At 42.9% G+C, this 24,476-nt stretch overlaps 1 protein-coding gene across 4 annotated transcripts in view; it reads left to right on the top strand.

Moving 5' to 3' along the window:
* Positions 1-22,492, top strand: part of IRF9 (interferon regulatory factor 9) — a 55,379-nt gene extending 32,887 nt beyond the window's left edge. For 2 of the 4 annotated variants that reach the window (XM_077299519.1, XM_077299506.1), the window contains exons 6-9: positions 2,955-3,029; positions 14,880-15,242; positions 15,514-15,629; positions 18,109-18,401. In XM_077299519.1, the coding sequence (XP_077155634.1) occupies positions 2,955-3,029; positions 14,880-15,242; positions 15,514-15,629; positions 18,109-18,264 (710 nt within the window). In that variant the 3' untranslated portion in view covers positions 18,265-18,401. Of the gene's footprint in view, positions 1-2,954; positions 3,030-14,879; positions 15,243-15,513; positions 15,630-18,108 lie in introns of all 4 variants that reach the window. The other 2 variants (XM_077299522.1, XM_077299513.1) reach the window with 2 other exon arrangements.
* The last annotated feature ends 1,984 nt before the right edge of the window (positions 22,493-24,476 follow it).

Consider the following 24,476-nt stretch of genomic DNA (forward strand, 5'->3'; position numbering starts at 1 on the left):
TTGCGTTTAGTTGGACCATCATTTATTTGTCAACAGGACAATGACCCCAAACACACCTCCAGGCTGTGTAAGTGCTATTTGACCAAGAAGGAGAGTGATGGGGTGCTACGCCAGATGACCTGGCCTCCACAGTCGCCAGACCTGAACCCAATCGAGATGGTTTGGGGTGAGCTGGACCGCAGAGTGAAGGCAAAAGGGCCAACAAGTGCTAAGCATCTCTGGGAACTCTTTCAAGATTATTGGAAGACCATTCCCGGTGACTACCTCTTGAAGCTCATCAAGAGAATGCCAAGAGTGTGCAAAGCAGTCATCAAAGCAAAAGGTGGCTACTTTGAAGAACCTAGAATATAAGACATAATTTCAGTTGTTTCACACTTTTTTGTTAAGTATATAATTCCACATGTGTTAATTCATAGTCTTGATGCCCTCAGTGTGAATGTACAATTTTCATCGTCATGAAAATACAGAAAAATCTTTAAATGAGAGGTTGTGTATATATATATAATATTTTTTAAAAACAGTCAGTGAAATATTTTACCTCACAAAATGAATCCACTGTGATCCCCTGCCGTGATGTCAGTATTGTCTTTTGTTTCCTCCCCTGCCCAGAAGATGTGGTATGCTCCGTACATTGTCAGAAACACTCACCCTTGTGTCTGACCGTGTACAGAACATACCACAGCTCCTAGGCAGGGGAGGAACCAAAAGACAATACTGACATTACAGCAGGAGATTGCAGAGGATACATTTTGTGAGGTAAAATATTTTTTTTCTAAAAACAGTCAGTGAAATATTTTACCTCACAAAATGAATCCACTGTGATTCCCTGCTGTAATGTTGCTTCCTCCACTGCCTAGGAGATGTGGTATGCTCCGTACACTGTTGCACATAGACAATTTTTAAAATGAACTTTCGTTCGTGGGAAAACCCCTTTAATGCGACCGACTTCCTCTGCCTGTAGATACTTCGCGCATCTGCCGCCGGGATCAGCTGAATGATTCACTGCACCTGCGTGTGGTTTGTGCAGGTGCAGTAAATCAGACCGTCGCCATGTTTGTGCAGACAGATGGCGGCGGTCACATTAAAACTGTGCATGCGCTCCTCCTGTACAAAGATGACGGCAGTCAGTGAATCATTCGGCTGATTCCAGTGGCAGGCGTGTTCACGACTGTGTTCTGCTGGTGGTAGAGGCTGCGTGAGTGTGTGTGTGAGTGAGTGTGTGTGTGGTGCGTATGGCATATAGAGTGTGTGTGTGTTTGTGTGTGGTGCGACGGTGTTCCGCTGGTGGTACCGCCGCAATAGGTTGGTACCAGCAGCAGTTTCCATATTGAGACACCCATCACTTGATCTGTACAGAACAGGAAATGAAAACATTACAAGGCAATTATATTAATAGACTTTTTAGTAAAATGTAAATTGTTCTTTTATTCTATAAACTTCTGACAACATGTCTCCGTATTTCCAATCAATAAATTTTGTATTTTTTTTTCTGACAGAGAAAAATGGTCAAAATAAAAAAAAAACAGTGCTTTCAGACCTCAAATAGTGCAAAGAAAACAAGTTCATATTCATTTAGAAACAACAATACTAATGTTTTAACTTAGGAACAGTTCAGAAATCTTGGAAAAGCCTCGAGACATGGAGGCGCGGGGACGCTTAAAGGGCCACTGTCACCCCCTCCAGCCGTTATAAACTAAAAGAGCCACCTTGTGCAGCAGTAATGCTGCAGTCTAACAAGGTGGCTCTTTTAGTTTTTGATTAAGTTATTACCTCAATAAAGCGTTTTAAAAATTGGCCACAAAGACCAGATATTGTACCGGGAGGCGGTCCGCATCATCCTCTATCAATCTTCCAACTGCCGTCACTCTTCTCTTCAGGGGCGATGGTTGCCGCCCCCTCAGCGCTGTTGCTTCTTAAATCCGGCGCTTGCGCTGTGCGTGCCTGCCTGGGGCAGGCGCAAATAACAATGCCGGAAGGCGGGGGAGCGTCAGAGATGGGACAGCGTCCGAGATGGGGGAGCGCCTGAACAGCGCAGTGCGCATGCCCAGGAATGCCAGCCCCGCACTGTGCATAATGAATAACACAGTGCGGGGCTGGCATTCCTGGGCATGCGCACTGCGCTGTTCAGGCGCTCCCCCATCTCGGACGCTGTCCCATCTCTGACGCTCCCCCGCCTTCCGGCATTGTTATTTGCGCCTGCCCCAGGCAGGCACGCACAGCGCAGGCGCCGGATTTAAGAAGCAACAGCGCTGAGGGGGCGGCAACCATCGCCCCTGAAGAGAAGAGTGACGGCAGTTGGAAGATTGATAGAGGACGATTCGGACCGCCTCCCGGTACAATATCTGGTCTTTGTGGCCAATTTTTAAAACGCTTTATTGAGGTAATAACTTAATCAAAAACTAAAAGAGCCACCTTGTTAGACTGCAGCATTACTGCTGCACAAGGTGGCTCTTTTAGTTTATAACGGCTGGAGGGGGGTGACAGTGGCCCCTTAACATATTATTCACGCACATCAAAGACATTCGGTTCACACATGCTCAGAGTGCATTCGCTCATCACTAGTCTTTATCACACCACACCAGCCAGCATACTTTAGCATATTAACATAATGATTGTTCACCACTGTATGAAATTGATCACCAACTGGTCTGATGGGCTAGCAAGGACTGTCCTTCATACCTAACGCAAGCCTCAAATTCCAGCCGCCTTGCTTCTATGAGTGAATTTCTAAAGGTATGCAGGTCTATGGTGGTGTAATGACACTTTTACCATGTACTAGACTAGAAGGAAATAGTTTAGGAGAAGAAATCCTGTTGTCAAGCTCTCTTTGATGGAAAATGTAAATCTGACCAGTAAACTGGTCAAATAGTATTAGTATATTTAGCTCAGAGAAAGTTTATTTTATTATTTTTAATCTGCGGGTTGACTTTTTCCATCTTATTCCATTGCGCTAGGTGGCTATTTCTACATCTTGCCTTGCACACCCTCCATCTCTCCCCTTGATTTTGCATCACATGACCAACGAAAAGGTAATTGTCCTTCTTATCTGCTATTGTGGTATGTAGTAAAATATATATATATATATATACATACACACTCACCGGTCACTTTATTAGGTACACCATGCTAGTAACGGGTTGGACCCCCTTTTGCCTTCAGAACTGCCTCAATTCTTCGTGGCATAGATTCAACAAGGTGCTGGAAGCATTCCTCAGAGATTTTGGTCCATATTGACATGATGGCATCACACAGTTGCCGCAGATTTGTCGGCTGCACATCCCAAAGATGCTCCATACAAGGCAGGATGGATCCATGCTTTCATGTTGTTTACGCCAAATTCTGACCCTACCATCCGAATGTCGCAGCAGAAATCGAGACTCATCAGACCAAGCAACAATTTTCCAATCTTCTACTGTCCAATTTCGATGAGCTTGTACAAATTGTAGCCTCAGTTTCCTGTTCTTAGCTGAAAGGAGTGGTACCCGGTGTGGTCTTCTGCTGCTGTAGCCCATCTGCCTCAAAGTTCGACGCACTGTGCGTTCAGAGATGCTCTTAGGCCTACCTTGGTTGTAACGGGTGGCGATTTGAGTCACTGTTGCCTTTCTATCAGCTCGAACCAGTCTGCCCATTCTCCTCTGACCTCTGGCATCAACAAGGCATTTCCGCCCACAGAACTGCCGCTCACTGGATTTTTTTTCTTTTTCGGACCATTCTCTGTAAACCCTAGAGATGGTTGTGCGTGAAAATCCCAGTAGATCAGCAGTTTCTGAAATACTCAGACCAGCCCTTCTGGCACCAACAACCATGCCACGTTCAAAGGCACTCAAATCACCTTTCTTCCCCATACTGCTGCTCGGTTTGAACTGCAGGAGATTGTCTTGACCATGTCTACATGCCTAAATGCACTGAGTTGCCGCCATGTGATTGGCCTATTAGAAATTAAGTGTTAACAAGAAGTTGGACAGGTGTACCTAATAAAGTGGCCAGTGAGTGTGTATATATATATATATATATATATATATATATATATATATATATATATATATATATATATATATATATATATATATATATATATATATATATATATATATATATATATACATACTATGGATGTATGACCAGCAGTAAATTCACATCTGTCCTGAGACTGCATCTCTCACAAAGGTCACAACATATGTTATCCTGAGAAAGGCAGTTTCTTGGCTCCAGTCACCCCAGGGGGCCTTGCTGAGACACTTCACACCTTCTGACTCCTTTGAACAGACAATTGCAGAGACACTGTAGATTTAGGGTACTGTGGCACTTTGATCACTACGACGGTACGATCTGTGACGTTCCAGCGATATCCATACGATATCGCTGTGTCTGACACGCAGCAGCGATCAGGGACCCTGCTGAGAATCGTACGTCGTAGCAGATCGTTTGGAACTTTATTTTGTCGCTGGATCTCCCGCTGTCATCGCTGTATCGTTGTGTGTGACAGCAATCCAGCGATGCGTTCGCTTGTAACCAGGGTAAACATCGGGTTACTAAGTGCAGGGCCGCGCTTAGTAACCCGATGTTTACCCTGGTTACCAGCGTAAAAGTAAAAAAAAAAAAACAGTACATACTCACATTCCGGTGTCCTTCAGGTCCCTTGCCGTCTGCTTCCCGCACTGACTGACTGCCGGCCGTAAGGCAGTGGCACAGCACAGCAGTGACGTCACCGCTGTGCTCTGCTTTCACTTTACGGCGGCACTCAGTCAGTGCGGGAAGCAGACGGCAAGGGACCTGAAGGACACCAGAATGTGAGTATGTACTGTTTGTTTTTTTTTACTTTTACGCTGGTAACCACGGTAAACATCGGGTTGCTAAGCGCGGCCCTGCACTTAGTAACCCGATGTTTACCCTGGTTACAAGCGAACGCATCGCTGGATTGCTGTCACACACAACGATACAGCGATGACAGCGGGAGATCCAGCGACAAAATAAAGTTCCTGGCCCTGCGCTTAGTAACCCGATGTTTACCCTGGTTACCCGGGGCCTTCGGCATCGTTGGTCGCTGGAGAGCTGTCTGTGTGACAGCTCCCCAGCGACCACACAACGACTTTCCAACGATCACGGCCAGGTCGTATCGCTGGTCGTGATCGTTGAAAAGTTGCAGAGTGTGACAGTACCCTTACTCTGAGAAAGACAGATTATACGAATAGTGTTTAAAGAAAAATAATATATTCATTGGTAAAATAGCCAGGATCCAGTCACAAACCAAAGATTAGAATCTTAACCTGAGAGGCTGGTCTAGAAATCTGACCTCCAGGTTAACTCTCTAAATTAGGCCTGTACACATAGAAAAATGTTCACAGTGAGGGCAGGCCAGGCTGATGTGATCCATTCCATATCTCCCCCTCCCTCAGGGGCAGAATACCAGACTGCAAGGTTCAATATTTCTGTAAGTTTTCTCCTTTTATTTTATTTTACCACTCTTTTTGCATATTTGTATGCCACTTTTATTTCCATATTTTTATACCTTTTATTGTAAGCGCTGTACCTTTTCTATTAAAGCTTAAAACTTTAAAAAGTTTGAACCTTGTATGCTCTAAAGAATCCATAGCCTTAGAGTGTGTGACCATGCTGATTGCCACATGACAGCCCGCTCCCAGCACCAGAGTATTCTCACTATGCTCATTACGCACAATGTCAGGATTCGCAAGTCTGTAATCATATAGAGTGACTGCAGACTTGTAGCCTAAGGCTAGGTTCACATCGCGATAGTGGCATCAGTTTAACGGATGCGCTAACACTGATGCCCAAATTCCCTTTTTTTCTATGATTGCGCTAACGCATGGTTGCATTGCGTTGACATGCGAAGTAATAGAGGTCTATGCACAGCGAACATGTCTGTTCGCTCTGCGCTAGACCTAACGTACCCGAAAACGCGGTAGACCGCGTTCGAGCGTGCGTCACAAAGTAACGCATCATCACTAACGCATGCTGATTTTGACATGCGTTAGGATAATGGATGGCAATGGGTGCGTTAATGGATCCGTTACATTGCGTTAATGCCGCTTAGTAACGGATCCATTAAACGGATGCCACTAACGCGATGTGAACCTAGCCTAAGGCCGAACAACCCTTTTATCCCTTTCCTGACATCTGTCATGTACAGTGCAAATCGGGAGCGGGCTGACAGGCTGAGCCCACCCCATAACTACCAGATAATGGCTGCTTGTCATGGACAGGATTTGCCTCCAACATCTGTAGATGGAGCTGAGCTGCACCAGTGACTGTCAACTTGATATATGCCGCTGACGATCTCTGACAGTGGCATTAACATCATGTCGGGATGGGGGTGCATCTTTCTCTTTCATTTGCTCCCTCCTATCAACCAGATGCGGACAAATATTTATGGTTCCTAAAACCAGGCAGTTCTGTTACGGATAACAAGACCAAAATAAGTAATCATGTGGAGCCCATGCAAAGGTTATAATGAGTCTCTACTCTAGCATTACCACCTCCAAGACCAAGATCAGAATATGAAAGTCTTCATCTCCCTAATGCTCAAGGATAATGCACACAGTTACGTCATAATACAGGAATAATGTACACAATGTCAAAGTACAGTATAAATGCACACTATGATGTCACAGTAGAAATATATTGCTTATTGATGATACAGTATATGGATAATATGGACAGTGATGTCACAGTACAATGATAATGCATGCATGCTTAAGAGACTGGCCATTGCTAACAAACTGCAGTGCTGGCTGGTAACCTAAACATCGAGCAGTAAACAATAAAATTAAAAAGCCCTTGGTTCTTGACCACAGGGGGGTTGGAATAGCATTTATAAAAACAAGTAAATTGCAAAGTTGCTTGCTTGTAACCATTTAGAATGATAAGAAAAACTATTTATGGATGTAAATGTAGACATAAAACTCATCACGCATCATGTCTTTATAAATGTCTGTTCTGTTCCTGATCTAAGGATCTTGGCTTTTAGTTGAGATGAATCTGTGCTGCACTTTATGTACATGCTCAGTAATGACCAGTGTTGTGGAGTCAGAGGTCAGTGAAATGGAGGAGTTGGAGGTTTGGCTTACCCACTCCAAAGCCTTGATTATACTTGTACATTTGTGTACACTTTATAGTAAAATAGATACGATTTCCTTTGCTGCCATAATCGTATAAAGAGACATACAAATATCAGGATTTGTTTCCAGCCGTCCAAACACAAAGATTGAGGCCCAGATTGAAGGGGGAAGAGTGCAAGGTGCCCAATTCATTTAGAGGCACAGACCTCTTAATGGATCAAGCGAGGCACAAAGTGACGGTTGCCTCCATGTGTTCCTCACCACAAAACTTACTCCAGTGTAAGGAACACTACAAAACGACTTGTCATGAATTTAACATGTGGAGTCACCACACCTCCTATCTTGCCCCTGCTCTGCCCATTTTGTTAGAGCTGGGTAAAAATTGCACGAAAATGCCAAAAGTTTTGCAACTTTTCAAAGCTTTTTACACCAGTTTTATGGTGTAAACGGTTTTATGAACCTTAGTTTTTAAACAATTCCCAACATATCTATTTTATTATCTTAATATATACTTGCCTTGTAATGTTCTGTCCAGATGTGTCTGGATCCCAGAATTCCAAGCGGCGGAAGTTCACCGACCGCCATATTGGGACACCCAAGTGATGGGTGTCTCAATATAGAAACTGCTTGCGCGGTACCACCAGCGGAACACCGCTGCACCACACACCGTACGCACCACACACACACTCTCTGTATATGCCGTATGTACAACACACACACTGTATACGCCGCACGCACCACACACACACACACACACTATACACCGTACACAGCCTCTTGCGCGGTACCACCAGCGGAACACTGTTGCCAACACGCTGCTGCCGGGATTAGCCGAATGATTCACTGACCGCCGCCATCTTTGTACAGGAGGAGCGCATGCGCAGTTTTAATGTGACCGCCACTGTCTGTCTGCACAAAGATGGCGCAGTGAATCATTCAGCTGATCCCGGCAGCAGATGCGCGACGTGTCTACAGGCAGTGGAAGCCGGTCACATTTAGGCTATGTGCACACGTCAGGATTCCTTGCAGAAATTTCCTGAACAAAACTGGACATTTTCTGCAAGAACTCCGCATGCGTTTTTTTCACGTTTTTTGCGGATTTTTCGCTTTTTTTTTCCGGAGGTTCCCAATGCAATAGTGGGAAATCCGCAAAATGAATGAACCTGCTGCGTTTTTTACCGCAATGCGTTTTTTTCCGCGGAAAAAAAAAACTACATATGCACAAAAATTTCGGAATGCATTAGAAAAGATGGGATGCATATGTATGTGCTTTTTTAAGCGTTTTTATAGGGAAAAAAAATTGAAAAATCCTGAACGTGTGCACACAGCCTACAGGGGTTTTCCCATGAACGAAAGTTCATTTTAAAAATTGTCTGTGTGTAACTGTGTTAAACGAAGAAAAAACCACGACAGAAAATCCCATAATTAAGATGTATAATGTAAATTTTATTAGAATAATAAATTACAGATAACAACAGGAGGAGAGGGGGAAAGAAAACACCCGCTCGCACATGTCCAGAACCGAAGGCCCACAAAAATAGCAACAAAGGTGCAAGTAAGTAGCCTTGAGAAAGGCTACAATCGCTGAAACGCGCGTCGGGGAGGACGCCCACACTGCTTCCCAGTCACACTGGTAATATTGTCAGCTATTGCTGCTGTTCTGTGTTATATTTTCATTATCTGTTTCTGGGATGTGTATGCATTAGACTATATGGGCAAGTATGCAATAGATCAATGTTAATATTTATATACTACTTACTTGCACCTTTGTTGCTATTTTTGTGGGCCTTCGGTTCTGGACATGTGCGAGCGGGTGTTTTCTTTCCCCCTCTCCTCCTGTTGTTATCTGTAATTTATTATTCTAATAAAATTTACATTATACATCTTAATTATGGGATTTTTCGTCGTGGTTTTTTCTTCGTTTAACATTGGTTTTTGCGACATTCTTTAGTTATGTCCATATATATCGCAGTATCTTAATATTCAATCTTATGTTATTTTTACTGTGATGTTTTCTTTCATGAGGTGTTCTAAAAAAAACTGTGTGTAACTGTGTACGGAGCATACCACATCTCCTGGGCAGGGGAGGAAGCAAAAGACAATACTGACATTACAGCAGGGGATCACAGAGGATACATTTTGTCAGGTAAAATATTTCACTGACTGTTTTTACACAATTTTTTACCTCACAAAATATATCCTCTGCGATCTCCTGCGGTAACGTCAGTATTGTCTTTTGCTTCTTCCCCTGTGCATAGATTTGTGTCTTTCTGACACTGGGTTTCCCTTTAAATTAAGAACACAACAGTTTCCAGTATAACTTGCATTCGCAATGACTATTAACAAATCCCAAGGACAGACCCTCAATCGAGTGGGTATTTCTTTACCTGAACCAGCCTTTGGACATGGACAGCTATATGTTGCTTTCTCCAGAGTGAAGAAACGCTCCCATGTCAAAGTGAAAGTTATTAATACACCACTTCAAGGAAAGTTATGTAATGGTGATAACGTTTTTACAAGGAATGTTGTTTATAAAAATGTTTTAAATGAATCTATTTAATTTGTAATATGATTAATAGATACCGTGTATGATTTATAGGTAGATGATGGATAAATATCATAGTTATACATTGATAGTATAATATAGATATTTTATATATGACAGACATAGGTGGATAGATAGATGCACATACACATAGATATATCATAGCTATGAGATAGATATAGATAGATAGTGTGATATATAGACAGATTTAATATTGTAAGGTGATCACAGGAGAGATATGTGTCATCCAGTTTGTAAATCTTGGTGATATGAACCCTGGATTTAATACTCCAGTGTCACAGGTGCTGAGAGACTTAAATTAACTTTAACAGGGCTGGTTTTTTTGTGAACAGCTAAAGAGATGGGCGGGACGGCTGTTCACCATATCTCCACCTCAGGGTGTGGTCCATAGAGACCGATATAGACATACATAGATAGTTAAGTAGATGGATATGAGATACATAGATGATAGATGCATATGTCATACATTGATAGATGATAGATGCATATGAGGTACATCGATGATAGAGACATAGAAGAGAGATAGATAGAAATGACATGCCGGGTGTCGTCTTATAGGGCGGGTGCGGACCAATGTGCATATGGTGGGTGGGGGGGGGGAGAGTGGTCCCGATGACGAAGTGAGGGGGCGTCTCACAGGGAAGGAGTAAGTGGAGTATCCCCCTCTTACCTCTTTGTGGCAGCGATGCGCTCTGTGCTGGTGGGCGGCGGCAGCTCCTCTTTGAGCAGCATGGTGTCTCCGTGCCGGAGGGGCGGCGGCTCCTCTTTGTGCCGCGTGGGGGCTCTGTGCTGGGGGGGGGGGGCGGCGGCGTATCTTTGCGCAGCGTTGGGGCTCCACCGGCATTTCCTCAAAGCCCGGAGGCCCCGGGAAAATGGCCGCTGGGGGTGGCGCATGTTGATTCAGATCTCGTCCCGAGGTCTCGAGAGACGAGATCTGAATCTGAGCATGCACCAACCCCAGGGGGTACAAAGAAGAGATGACTTGAGAGGAGAAAGCAGCAGATTGGGGAGAGAGAAAGCACACAGGGGTGAGAGATACAGAGCACAGGGGGAGACAGCTCAGACGGGACAGCAGATGAGAGGAGAACACCGCACAGGAAGGAGAAAGACCGCAGACAAGAGGGATAGCACATGGGGTAGACAGGTCAAAGAAGAGAGCACAGACGGGAGAAGTCAGCACATGGGGAAAGGGAGAGTGGATAGGTGGGTGAGCACATAGGGGGGGAAAGATTCTCAAGGCTGCAAAGCCTGCCCCCATCGTGACATTACCACCCTCCCGATGCGATAGCATCGGGCCTCCATTTAGTTAAACTGTAACACTGTAAAACACTTCACTTTTTCCTTAAAACGTGAACCGCAAACCTGAAGAACTGTGATCCTTCTCCCAATGCCCTTTATTCTAAAGACTTGTCTACAATGTTCTTTTTTCTTCATTTTGTTATGCTCTTCTTTGAAACAGATTATATATACTGAATATATTTGATCCCTATACATTAAGGCTATGTGCAAACGTTGCAGATTGTATGCGTTTTATGCCGAGTTTTTTCGCCGTGAAATCGCGGCAAAAACGCTGCGAAACCACATACACAGCACAGCCCATTGAATTCAATGGGATTCCGCTGTGCTAATGCTGCGTATTTTTCCACAGCGGAATCGCATCGCGGAAAAATACGCAGCATGCTCATTCTTTGTGCGGAATCACGACAATTCTGCACACATAGGAATGCATTGATCACTTACTTCTTCTAATGGGACTACTGCTCCCATCTGGCTATGAATGCTGTCACATGACTGTGACAGTAGTCCCATCAGACGATGCATGTGTTCAATAGTAAAAAAAAAAAACATACTCCCCAATCACCTAGTCCCTGACGCCATCGTTCTCCTGTAACAAAAATAAAAATAATAAACCAACAGTATACTCCCTGTTCTGCCGTAATCCATCTAATAATGAGTGTCCCATGACAATCTCCCGTGTAGGACCGTGACATTGGTAGATGTCACTGTTCTATAAGGCCCCCCGACATGCACTGAGCGAAGGTAATCCTCCGTGGTGTATCCCTCCACCGCCAGGAGAGAGATAACTTGAGTTCATGCTGTCACTGGCAACACTGGTGTGAGAAAATTCTCACGCAGCGTTGCCGTAAAGTGAGAGCCTGAACTCCGGTAACCTCTTCAGTGATGCACTGCAGGAGCCATTACCTCCTGTCAGTGTATCGCAGGAGGCCTACAGAGCAGTCACATCTCCTGATGTGACAGCTCTATAGGGCAGATCGTCGTGGGACACTCGTTATTAAATGGACTACATTGGAACAGGGAGTATTTGTGTTGGTTTATTTTTTATTTTTTGCAGGAGATCGAAGTTGCCCCATGGAGTAGCAGTATAATGAATATGGGAAACTGTGTGGTGTTTTATTTCATTAAAATACTTTATTCTGGCTGTGTCTTTATTTAACATGTAACAACTATAGGATTAGTAATGAATAGGTGTCTTATTGATGCTTCTCCATTACCAAGCCGGCTTGATGTCACCCTACAATACAAAAGTGACATCAACCCCACAAATATTACCACATATGCCACTGCTACAGGCAGTGTGAAGAGAGAGGCTAAGTGCTGGAATTGGCAATTAGAGATGCGCCAATTCTGGGGCGGCTGTGTGCTGGTGTTTGTAGCTGGGGGGGCAATAACCATGGTCCCTTCCTAGGCTATGAATATCAGCCCGCAGCTGTCTGCGTAGCCTTTTCTGGCTATTAATTATAGGGGGACCCCACATCGTGTTTTGTTTTTGTTTTTTTGGGGGGGGCTATTTTAATAGCCAGTAGAGGCTAAATATGCAGCTGTGAGCTGATATTCATAGCCAGGGAAGATCCATGGGGATTAACCCCTTCTAGGCTATAAACATCTGTCCCCAGTCGCTGGATTTCCCTCTCTAGCGCAAAAAATTTTGTGGGAGCCCACGCCATTTTTTTTTTTTTAATTATTTTATTTTTTTTAATTAAACAGATACTGCATTTAAGGCTGGGGTCACACTTGCGAGAAACTCGCACAAGTCTCGCACCTCAATACCCGGCACTGACATCAGCACTCGGGACCGAAGTGTGCGGCTACATGTATTGCAAGGTACTGAGGTGCGAGTCTCGTGCAAGTTTCTCGCAAGTGTGACCCCGGCCTAACAGATTTTGTGTGTGTGTGTTTATCTATCTATCTATCTATCTATCTATCTATCTATCTATCTATCTATCTATCTATCTATCTATCTTATCTATCTATCATCTATAGATATATACACTGCTCAAAAAAATAAAGGGAACACTTAAACAACAGAATATAACTCCAAGTAAATCAAACTTCTGTGAAATTAAACTGTCCACTCAGGAAGCAACACTGTTTGACAATCAATTTCACATGCTGTTGTGCAAATGGAATAGACAACAGGTGGAAATTATTGGCAATTATCAAGACACACTCAATAAAGGAGTGGTTCTGCAGGTGGGGACTAGTGATGAGCGAGTATACTCGTTGCTCTGGTTTTCCCGAGCACTCTCGGGTGGTCTCCGAGTATTTGTTAGTGCTCGGAGATTTAGTTTTGTCAACGCAACTGCATGATTTACGGCTGCTAGCCAGCCCGAGTACATGTGTGGGTTGCCTGGTTGCTAGGGATTCCCCACATGTATTCAAGCTGTCTAGCAGCTGTAAATCACGCAGCTGCCTTGACAAAAACTAAATCTCCGAGCACTAACAAGTTCTCGGAGACCACCTGAGCGTGCTCGGGAAAAGCCGAGCAACGAGTATACTCTCTCATCACTAGTGCGGACCACAGACCACAACTCAGTACCAATGCTTTCTGGCTGATGTTTTGGTCACTTTTGAATGTTGGTTGTGCTTTCACACTTGTGGTAGCATGAGACGGACTCTACAACCCACACAAGTAGCTCAGGTAGCACAGGATGGCACATCGAGCTGTGGCAAGAAGGTTTACTGTGTCTGTCAGCGTAGTGTCCAGAGGCTGGAGACGCTACCAGGAGACAGGCCAGTACACCAGGAGATGTGGAGGGTGCAGTAGGAGGGCAACAACCCAGCAGCAGGACCGCTACCTCAGCCTTTGCGCAAGGAGGAACAGGAGAAGCACTGCCAGAGCCCTGCAAAATGGCCTCCAGTGTATAGATATACACTGCTCAAAAAAATAAAGGGAACACTAAAATCCACATCCTTGATATTACTGAATGAAATATTCCAGTTGTAAATCTTTATTCATTACATAGTGGAATGTGTTGAGAACAATAAAACCTAAAAATGCCTGTAACTTAACTTTCCACTTTGATTTTGAGCATCATTCCAACTCCAGACCTCCGTGGGATATTCGTTGTGATTTACGTTGATCATTTTTATGTGCTTCTCCTGTTCCTCCTTGCGCAAAGACTGAGCTAGCGGTCCTGATGCTGGGTTTTGAGCAGTATGTATAGTGTAGATAATATATCTGTAGATAGATCTATCTATCTTTTTTTTTTTGGTTAAATAATCTTTATTTACGTTACAAAAATGCATACAAATCCGCATCAAAAACGCATCAAATCCGCTTGGATTTTTAGCTGCGTTTTCTGCCAAGAAATGCAGAATCTGCGCAGAAAATTCCACAGGCAAGTCTGCAACGTGTGCACATACCGTAGCACATACATTTGTCAAAGTTAAAGGGAATCTGTTATCATGATTTCACACCCCAAACTATAAAGTGCAGCAATACTTTTACATGTCCAGTCTGTTCCTCCATTACTGAGAAATCCACATTTAAATTCATATTCCAATTCGACTGTTAATCTGAAGCCTTTGTCACTCCAGCTCTATTCCCTGCCCAGTGCCTCTTCCTCCTGCTTGACTAATAGCACCTTTGCATGATGTCACACTGCATAGAGGCTGCAGGAGGAGGAGGCAGTGCTGTATGGTGAGAATGGAGCTGGAATGACGGAGGCTTCAGATCTACAGCCTCAGTTGCACATCAATTCAAATACAGATTTCTTAGTAACAAGGGAAAGGACTGGCCACGTAAAGGTATTGCTGAAGCTGCGTTTGAAAAAGGTGTGTGTGTATGTGTAATATATATATTTATATTACACACACACAGTTATACAAAGGTTGTAAGGAAGGAGCAGTATTACAGGGTAAGGTGAGACTTCTTACGTTAATGGCAAATGCCTGTTTTCTAACTATAGTGATGTTCTCCTTGATTTATTTTCCAGATTTGAGGATTACACTGACTTATAGTGGAATAGAAGTGTCAAAGAAGGTGGTTCAAAGTGGAGAATGCAAATTATCAGCAAAGGCTCCTCTTGATAAGTGTCTTAGTGGAATGGAACATGTGCTTCTTCCTGCTCCAGGAGACAAGTTTCAGGCAGACATACGCGAAAGAACAGAGGAATTACTCAGTTTTCTTCAATCTGGTGTCATGCTAGCTAGTAACACTGATGGAATCTTTGCTCAGCGTCAGAAATCATGTTCAGGGCGTATTTACTGGACTGGACCTTCAAATTCTGATGAAGTGATCAACAAACTGGAAAGAGATGCCCTCGTAAAACTGTTCGACACTCGCAAGTTCTTGAGAGGTAAGTTTCTGAGCTGCTAGATCCACTTCTGATTGTCTTAGGACATATTCTGTATGACATTTAGAATGGGTCCTTCTGTTTCTTTCTATAGGGAAGTGTTAGTAATGCTACTGAAAGGGAAAAGTTGAAATGTTGTCCATGCAAGTCATTGCTATTTTCCTAATAATAATGTGAAAACGGACTGAAAACTATGAAAATGATGGCTGCTATGGGCAAATCATCCACTGTTGCACTATTTTATGACATTCCCTGTATGTTATATTTCTTTCAGATTTGGAAACATATAAAGCAAAAGGAGGGACTCCACCTGATTGCCAGGTCACTTTATGTTTTGGGGAGGAATTTTCAGAACATAGCCATACTACAGACAAGCTTATCACAGCAAAGGTGAGGAAACGTAACAGTTTATGAATGTCATGTTATGTTTCTACATCACTATATTCATACAATGTTATTAACTCATTTTTTTTCCTTACACTGCTCCAAAAAATAAAGGGAACACTAAAATACCAAATCCTAGCTATCACTGAATGAAATAATCTAGTTGCAAATCTTTATTCATTACATAGTAGAATGCCTTGAGAACAATAACATATAAAAATCATTAATGTAAATCAAAATTAATATCCCATGGGGGTCTGGATTTGGAATGTTACAACAAACAAAGTTGAAAATCAAATTACAGGCTGATCCAACATCAGTGGAAATGCCTCAAGGCAAGGAAATGATGCTCAGTAGTGTGTGTGGCCTCCACATGCCTGTATGACCTCCCTACAACTGAGGGATCTCCTCCCAGATCTGGATTAAATCATCAGTCAACTCCTGAACAGTCTGTGGTGCAACGTGGATGGAACAAGACATGATGTCCCAGACGTGCTCGATTGGATTCAGGTCTGGGGAACGAGCAGGCCAGTCCACAGCATCATTGCCTCCATGATGCAGAAACTGCTGACATACTTCAGCCACATGAGGCTTAGCATTGTCATGCATCCAAAGGAATTCAGATCCAACTGCACCTGTATATGGTCTTACAATGGGTCTGAGGATCTCATGCCAGTACCTAATGGCAGTCATGGTACCTATGGCTAGTACATGGAGGGCTGTGCGGCCCTCCAAACAAATGCCTCCTGTGGTGCAGTGACCCATGTTACAACCAGGGGGTGCTGTATGTGCTCCTCAGGATACGCATGGAGGCGTATTTGTAATGATAATGAAACAGTGTCTGACATGATTGTAAATGGCCGGTATGTGTCGCAGAGGGAGTCTGCGCTGTCAGCCTGTAGTGTTGTTGTTCTGGGACCTGTAGTCTCACAAATATTTGGATAGTTTAGAAAGGCAGGCTTATAGGGCTAGTTTGAGAGCTGGGTGGGTCGAACTAGCCACACACACCTCCCACCTATGGGAGTGGTTACAACTACATATTTGACCAGGGTTTAGATCACATGTTCAGAGTGTGAGTTTCTGTATAGCCTGTGTGTTGGAATGTCCTGGAGTGGACTGGATTCCTGGAAGCACATGGTGAGACCATGGACTGAGGGCCAGTGCCTGGGACTGGACTTCCTGAATAGTGCACGGAGAGGCCGTATCTGCAGAGCCTGGGATGGCTACTGTGTTGGGGAAGCTACAGTTCCTACTGCGGGTCTGAACTATCGGAGGTGTCCTGGTCACAAGGATGGTGATCCCAGTGAGGCAGCTTTTCCCTGGAACCAGGACTGACAGGAGTCAGTGTGTGGAGCCGGAGCTCCTGCTCCAGATAAAGGGGGTTACGGGCAGAGGCGTATCTGCCATTGGAACAGACTGTCGGTGGTTAATGTGTTCCGTTGATGTAAATAATGAACTGTTTGTGACACAGTTTATGATGTTTAATAAACCTGAGTGCTTTAATCCCATTGCCAAGCGAGTTTCCTCAACCCACTCAGGTAGCGTTATCCCACACTCCCCACTCCATTACTGACCCACTGCCAAACCAGTCATGCTGGAGGATGTTGCAGGCAGCAGAGCATTCTCCACGGCATCTCCAGACTCTGTCAAGTCTGTCACATGTGCTCAGTATGAATCTGTTCTCATCCGTGAAGAGTACAGGGAGCCAATGTCGAATCTGCCAATCTTGGTGTTCCCTGGCAAATGCCAATCACCCTGCACGGTGTTAGACTGTAAGCACAACACCCACTTGTGGATGTCGGGACCTCATACACCTTTCATGTAGTCTGTTTCTGACATTTTGAGCAGACAAATGGATGTTAGTGGCCTACTGGAGGTCATTTTGTAAGGTTCGGACACTGCTCAACCTGTTCCTATTTGCACAAAGGAGGAGGTAGCGGTCCTGCTGCTGGATTGTTGCCCTCCTACGGCTTCCTCCACGTCTCTTCATGTAATGGCCTGTCTCCTAGTATCTGCTCCATGCTCTGGACACTATGCTGACAGACACAGTTACCCTTCTTGCCACAGCTTGCACTGATATAACATCCTGGATGAACTGCACTACCTGAGCAACTTCTGTGGGTTGTAGACACCTCCTCATGGTACTGTACAGTACCTCTTGGGTGAGAGCAATGACAGAATGCAAAATTAACCAAAACAAAAGCCAAAAAGGATGAGAACAGATAAATGGTCTGTGGTCACCACCTGCAGAACCACTTCTTTATAGCAGATGTCTGCTAGTTGCCTATCATTTCTATCTGTTGTCTGTTCCATTTGCACAACAGCAGGAGAAATTGATTCACACTCAGTGTTGCTTCATAACTGGACAGGTTGAGTTCACAGATATTTGACTGACTTGGAGTTACAGTGTGTTGTTTGTGTTCCCTTTTTTTTAGCTATATATTTAGCTTCACGTGAAGTGACTAATCTCTTATTCTCCCTACAGATAGAGCAAGTCTTGGCCTCTGAGATGGTTCGTCAAGCAACCGAGAGTCTCTTTGATATTCAATTTCCAGATGAACAGATGCAGAATCCCTCTTCCCCATATCTCATTACTCTGTTACCAGTAACTACATTGGATAGTATACCTGAATTTTCATAATTTGTTTGTGCCCTTATATTGCATATTATCTTTCCCTTGATCCAGGATTAGTACCATTTGTATATATTTTATTTAGACGTGTTCAGATATAGATAAAGCTTAGATCAGTATGTAAGCAATTTCATTGTGCGTCCAAATATAGGAACTAGAGAGGTCAGGTAGGTCAAGAGGTCAAGTCACTTTGCTTAAAGAGAATCCGTCATCAGGTTTTTGCTATGTAATTTGAGGACAGCGTGAGATAGGGATTAAAATTTGAAAAGTTTAATTTAGCAAGGTGTCATTTTTCATCTGTGTGCTGTTTATGTACAATGAAGGTTTATTTACTAGGACATTATCATTGATATTACTAGCTGGCAAATGCTTGCTAGTTTGACTACGCCTCTTCTTGTGATAAACTCATCACTGTCAATAAACGATGTACATAGAAAGCCTGGTGTAGGCGGGGGCAGCTTTCTTAGTAGTGCTGCATTCTACATCTTAGGGTATGTGTCCACATTCAGGATTACATCCGGATTAGCTGCGGATTGAACGCTGCGTACAGCAACAGCGTTCAACCCGCAGCGTCCAGATGTTACAGCATAGTGGAGGAGATTTAATGAAATCCTGTCTCCACTATGCGTGCGAACACGCATCTGGCGGCCCTGCGTTTCCGGACATGCGGCGTGTCTTTTTAGAACGCAGCATGTCTATTTACCTTGCAGCGACGCTCCGTCGCCGCAAGGTAAATCACAGGGCCCTATGTATGGGGTGCGGAGATTCCGGATGTGTTCATCCAGAATCACCGCGCGCAGAGGAGAGCGCGAGTTTTGCGCTCTGTCCAAAGCGCCGTCATTACAGACTGTGGACACGCACCCTGAGAACCCTGATTTTGTCATAACCTCTGCATCCAATAAACTAAGTGATGCATCGCTGGAATCAGGGTCTCTTTGCCTACATTATGCTGATCTCCGTTGAGGTAGCAAAAACCTGCTGACAAATTCCCTTTAAACTAGAGTAGTTAAAGGGCTCTGGCAGTATATTAAATCTAATCTAGTTAAGCCCTTGAGTTAAGACTACAGTTAGGCCATGTTCACACTTTGCGGCGTCCCTCTGCGGGTTCTCCCGCAGCGGAATTGATAAATCTGCAGGGCAAAACCGCTGCGGTTATCCCTGCAGATTTATCGCGGTTTGTTTTGCGATTTCCGCTGCGGGATTACTCCTATACTATTGATGCTGCATATGCAGCAATATGCAGCATCAATAGTAATGTTAAAAATAATATAAATTGGTTATACTCACCCTCCGATGTCCGGATCTCCTCGGCGCTCCGGTTCCAAAGATGCTGTGCCGAGAAGGACCTTCGTGACGTCACGGTCTTGTGACCCAGGCGTCATCACGGTCATGTGACCGCGACGTCACCGCAGGTCCTGTTCGCACAGCAACTCTGACCGGCCAGCCGCGTGCAGCGCTGAGAGGTGAGTATAACATGATTTTTTATTTTTATTCTTTTTTTTTACCCCAAATATGGTTCCCAGGGCCTAGAGGAGAGTCTCCTCTCCTCCACCCCGGGTACCACCCGCACATTAACCGCTTACTTCCCGCAACGTGGGCACAGCCCCATGCGGGAAGTAAGCGGTTCAATGCATTCCTGTGGGTGCAGAATCGCAGCGATTCTGCACAAAGAAGTGACATTCTGCGGGTTTTAAACCGCTGCGTTTCTGCGCGGTTTTTCCCGCAGCATGTGCACAGCGGTTTGCGGTTTCCATAGGGTTTACATGTAAATGGAAACGCTATGGAAACTGCTGCGGACCTGCAGCATCAAAATCGCCGCGGTTCCGCGGTAAAAACCGCAAAGTGTGAACATGGCCTTATAACTTCTACTCAATAAACTGCAAAATAACTCTTCCTCTTCTAAAAGATTTCCATTGAGGACTAGTGTATTGTTATTTGTATATTGTAATAAGGAAATTGCTTCAGTATCAAACTATCTTAGCCTCTGTGTGCAAAGCACTATGTAAACAACCAGATGAAAATGAAGCTTGGTGACATACAAAGACTCTTTATCTCGGACACAATACACATTGAATGTCATCTATGCAGATCTCTCACACTTATGTTTTACTTTATTTCTTCTGTACCTTCCTGTTTGGAATATGTGATCTTTGTTAGTGAGTGTACTTATACATGTCTATTATGTAGGTTTCAGGTCAACATATTAGAGTTCATATTAGTTTTGTTAAATAATTTTTATACCATTATCATTTATTACCAATAAGTACACAATATATTTGTCTATTCAGTCATAACTATGAAACATTGTATGCCACACACGTGGTCAAAATTGTTGGTAGCGCTCGTTTAATGACAAAACTACAATGGTCACAGAAATAACTTGAATCTGACAAAAGTAATAATAAATAAAAAAAACTATGAAAATAAACAAATGAAAGTCAGACATTGCTTTTCAATCATGCTTCCACATTATTTTTCAAACAATAAACTCATGAAATAGGCCTGGACAGAAATGATGATACCCTTAACTTAATATTATGTTGCACAACCTTTTGAGGCAATCACTGCAATCAAACGATTCCTATAACTGTCAATGAGACTTCTGCACCTCTTGACAGGTATTTTGGCCCACTCCTCAAGAGCAATCTGCTCTAGTCGTCTCGTGTTTGAAGGTTGCCTTTTCCAGACGGCATGTTTCATCTCTTTCCAAAGATGCTCAATAGGATTTAGGTCAGGGCTCATAGAAGGGCACTTCAGAATAGATATGATATAGGAGAAAGAAATTTCTGCTCACCACTTCAGAATAGTCCAGTGTTTTCATCTTAGCCATTCCTGGGTGTTTTTAGCTGTGTATTTTGGGTCATTATCTTGTTGCAAGACCCATGACCCATGACCTGCGACTGAGACCAAGTTTTCTGACACTGAGCAGCACATTTCTCTCTAGAATCCCTTGATAGTCTTGAGATTTCATTGTAGTCTGCACAGATTCTAGACCCCCTGTGCCAGATGCAGTAAAGCAGCCCCAGAACATAAGAGCTTCCTCCATATTTCACAGTAGGGACAATGTTATTTTCTTGATATGCTTCATTTTTCCATCTGTGAACATAGAGCTGATGTGCCTTGCCAAAAAGTTCCATTTTTGTCTCATCTGTCCATAGCACATTCTACCAGAAGCTTTGTGGCTTGTCAACATGTAGTTTGGCAAATTCCAGTCAGGCTTTTTTATGATTTTTTTTCAACAATGGTGTCCTCCTTGGTCGTCTCCCATGAAGTCCACTTTGGATCAGACAACGACGGATGGTGCAAACTAACACTGATGTTCCTTTAGCTTGAAATTCACCTTTAATCTGTTTAGTAGTTTTTCTGGGCTCTTTTGTTACCATTCGTATTATCCGTCTTTTTGATTTGTCATCAATTTTCCTCCTGCGGCCACGTCCAGGGAGGTTGGCTACAGTCCCATGTATCTTAAATTTCTGAATAATATGAGCAACTGTAGTCACAGGAATGTCAAGCTGCTTGGAGATTCTTATAACTTTTACCTTTAATATGTTTGTCTATAATTTTCTTTCTAATCTCCTGAGACAACTCTTTCCTTCGCTTCCTTTGATCCATATTGAGTGTGATACACACCATGTCACCAAACAGCACAGTGAGTATCTGTAGCCCTATATACAGGCTCACTCACTGAGTCCAAGATTGTAGACACCTGTGATGCTAACTAGTGGACACTGTGATTTATCATGTCCCTTTTGTCACATTATTTTCAGTGGTACCATCATTTCTGTCCAGGCCTATTTCAGGAGTTTTATTTTTTTTTAATTCTGTGGAAGCATGGTTGAAAAGCAATGTCTGACTTTCATTTGTTCATTTTCACAGATTTTTTATTTATTACTACTTTTGTAAGATTCAAGTTATTTCTGTGACCATTGTGGGTTTTACTGTCATTAATTAACAATTTTGACCACGTGTGTATATGTCTTTTGACTGTTGCTTGTGACGAACTATATACTTTATATTGATGACCACTACACATAAAGTAGAATTTGCTTTATATTAACTTTTTGGTATTTGTGATGAAAAATATATAGGGAATTGTTAAGCATAAAAATTTTAAAACTGTTAATACTATTTTGTAATATAATAGTTATATTGCTATGTCATTGTGATGTGGCCTGACTCCACACATTGTAAACCTTTAACACACAAGTCTATAAATAAATTCTAAAAGGACATAGTAGATATGTTTTCTCACACTTTCTTAGTTTACAGCCGATATATGACAAGACAAAATTTCCGACATTTCGGCTCAATGGCCTTCATCAAGGATGTCTATAAACAAATCAATATAAAAGAAAATAAATAAATATGCACAAATAAACTGAAGCATAACACTTCTATGCGAAAGACAGGTTTTAATACAAGATCTGTATATCATATATTATAAAATAAAGGATGTAGCTACCTTTACATTAAAATATGTTATTCAAGGGTACCAAATAACAATAATGTAAATATTCTTAAACCAGGGGTTGTTAAAGTGCACAAACATTTTCTTAACCCCTTAATGACAGCCAATATGTCTTTTAACTGACCTGATATATGAGAGAATAGCATCCCCATACAGGTGACAATACAGCAGCTGTTGACTGTACACTATAGCTGACAACTTGCTTCATCAGGCACAATCAGTGTTTGCACTGTCCAAATCTGTTTAACCCCTTAGATGCTGCTGTCAATAGTGACTACATCATTATAAATGGTTAACATAGTGTGGGGGCTTCCCCTTTATCCCAATTGGCACCATGAGATCATAATTTTGTGGTCCTGATGTTTGCCATGGCAATTCATGACCAAATAGCGGCCTTAGAGTCTGCCGGCTGTAGTAATCTGTTCAGAAGTTAGAGATATTTAGGTGGTAAAAATACACTTTTTCATTTCTGTCATGCCACTTTGCATTAATTCCTGCAAAGCACCTGAAGGGTTAATAAACTACCTGACTGCAGTTTTCAATATGTCAGGGGGTTCTGTTTTTAAAAGGGTTTAACTTTTGGGGGTTTCCCAATATATGGGACCCCCTAAGGGCACTTCAAACCTGGATCGGTCCCTAAAAAAATAAATTTTGTAAATTTCTTTGAAAAAATGAAAAATTACTGCTACATTTTTAAACCTCCTAAAATGCTAACAAAATAAAATAACATTTTACAAATGGTGCTGATGTAAAGCAGACATGTGGGAAATGTTATTAATGTTTTTCTATGGTATGACTATCTGGATTAAAGGGATAATCATTCAAAGTTTGAAAATTGCTAATTTAAAAAAAAAAATTCTCAAATTTTTGATATTTTTTTTTATAAATAAACACAAAACATATTGACCTACGTTTATCATTATCATAAAGTATAATGAGTCTCAAAATCAGTGGGATTTGTTGAAGCGTTCCAGAGTTATTACCACATATAGTGACACTGGCCAGATTTAAAAAATTTGGCTCCGTCACTGGTCAACATCAAAACGCACATTGCTAAAGTAAATATCTGCCAAGAGAACACTTGCAGTCCCTGAAAGGTTATAGCATATAGAAACATCCACAAAGACCCAGGAAGGGAAGATCAGAGCAAAGGCACAAGAAAAGAAAGAAAGAGTAAAACTAACAAAGCAGATCATGGTAAATCAATTGAAAAATAGCAGGAAAAGCTGTCAGAAAACACATTGAATCACAGACAGACATCAAAGAGGGATTACCTGTCACAAGATGAATCGGCATGCAGGAAACCAGAGTACCAGGAGCACACCCATACAAACTCGGTGAAAACATACAAACACCTTGTTGATGTTTTCCTTGGTGGGATTGGAACCCTGGATTCCGATGTTGCAAGGCTACAGAGCTAAACGCTGAGCCACCATGTTGCCCACAAGGGTTAATGGTTTTATAAACTTCAAGCTCAGTTCATTATTGCTTTGTTAGACTCCCCAGATGAGGTGGATCCTCCAAGTCCAGGTGGGTACACGGACCACAGGCTTCAACAGAGCAGGAAGGCAGAGCACACAGGACATAGATAGCCAAGGGACAGGAGACCACACACAGATGGGCGGGGAATGTCAGGAAACTACAGGCAGGCAAAGGATGTCTGGAAACTGCAGGTAGATGGAGGACATCAGAAAACTGCAGGCAGAGGATGTCAGAAAACCACAGGCAGGCGGAGGACATCAAGAAACCACAG

This window comes from Ranitomeya variabilis, chromosome 1 (assembly GCF_051348905.1).
Source record: "Ranitomeya variabilis isolate aRanVar5 chromosome 1, aRanVar5.hap1, whole genome shotgun sequence".
Classification (NCBI taxonomy): Eukaryota; Metazoa; Chordata; class Amphibia; order Anura; family Dendrobatidae; genus Ranitomeya; species Ranitomeya variabilis.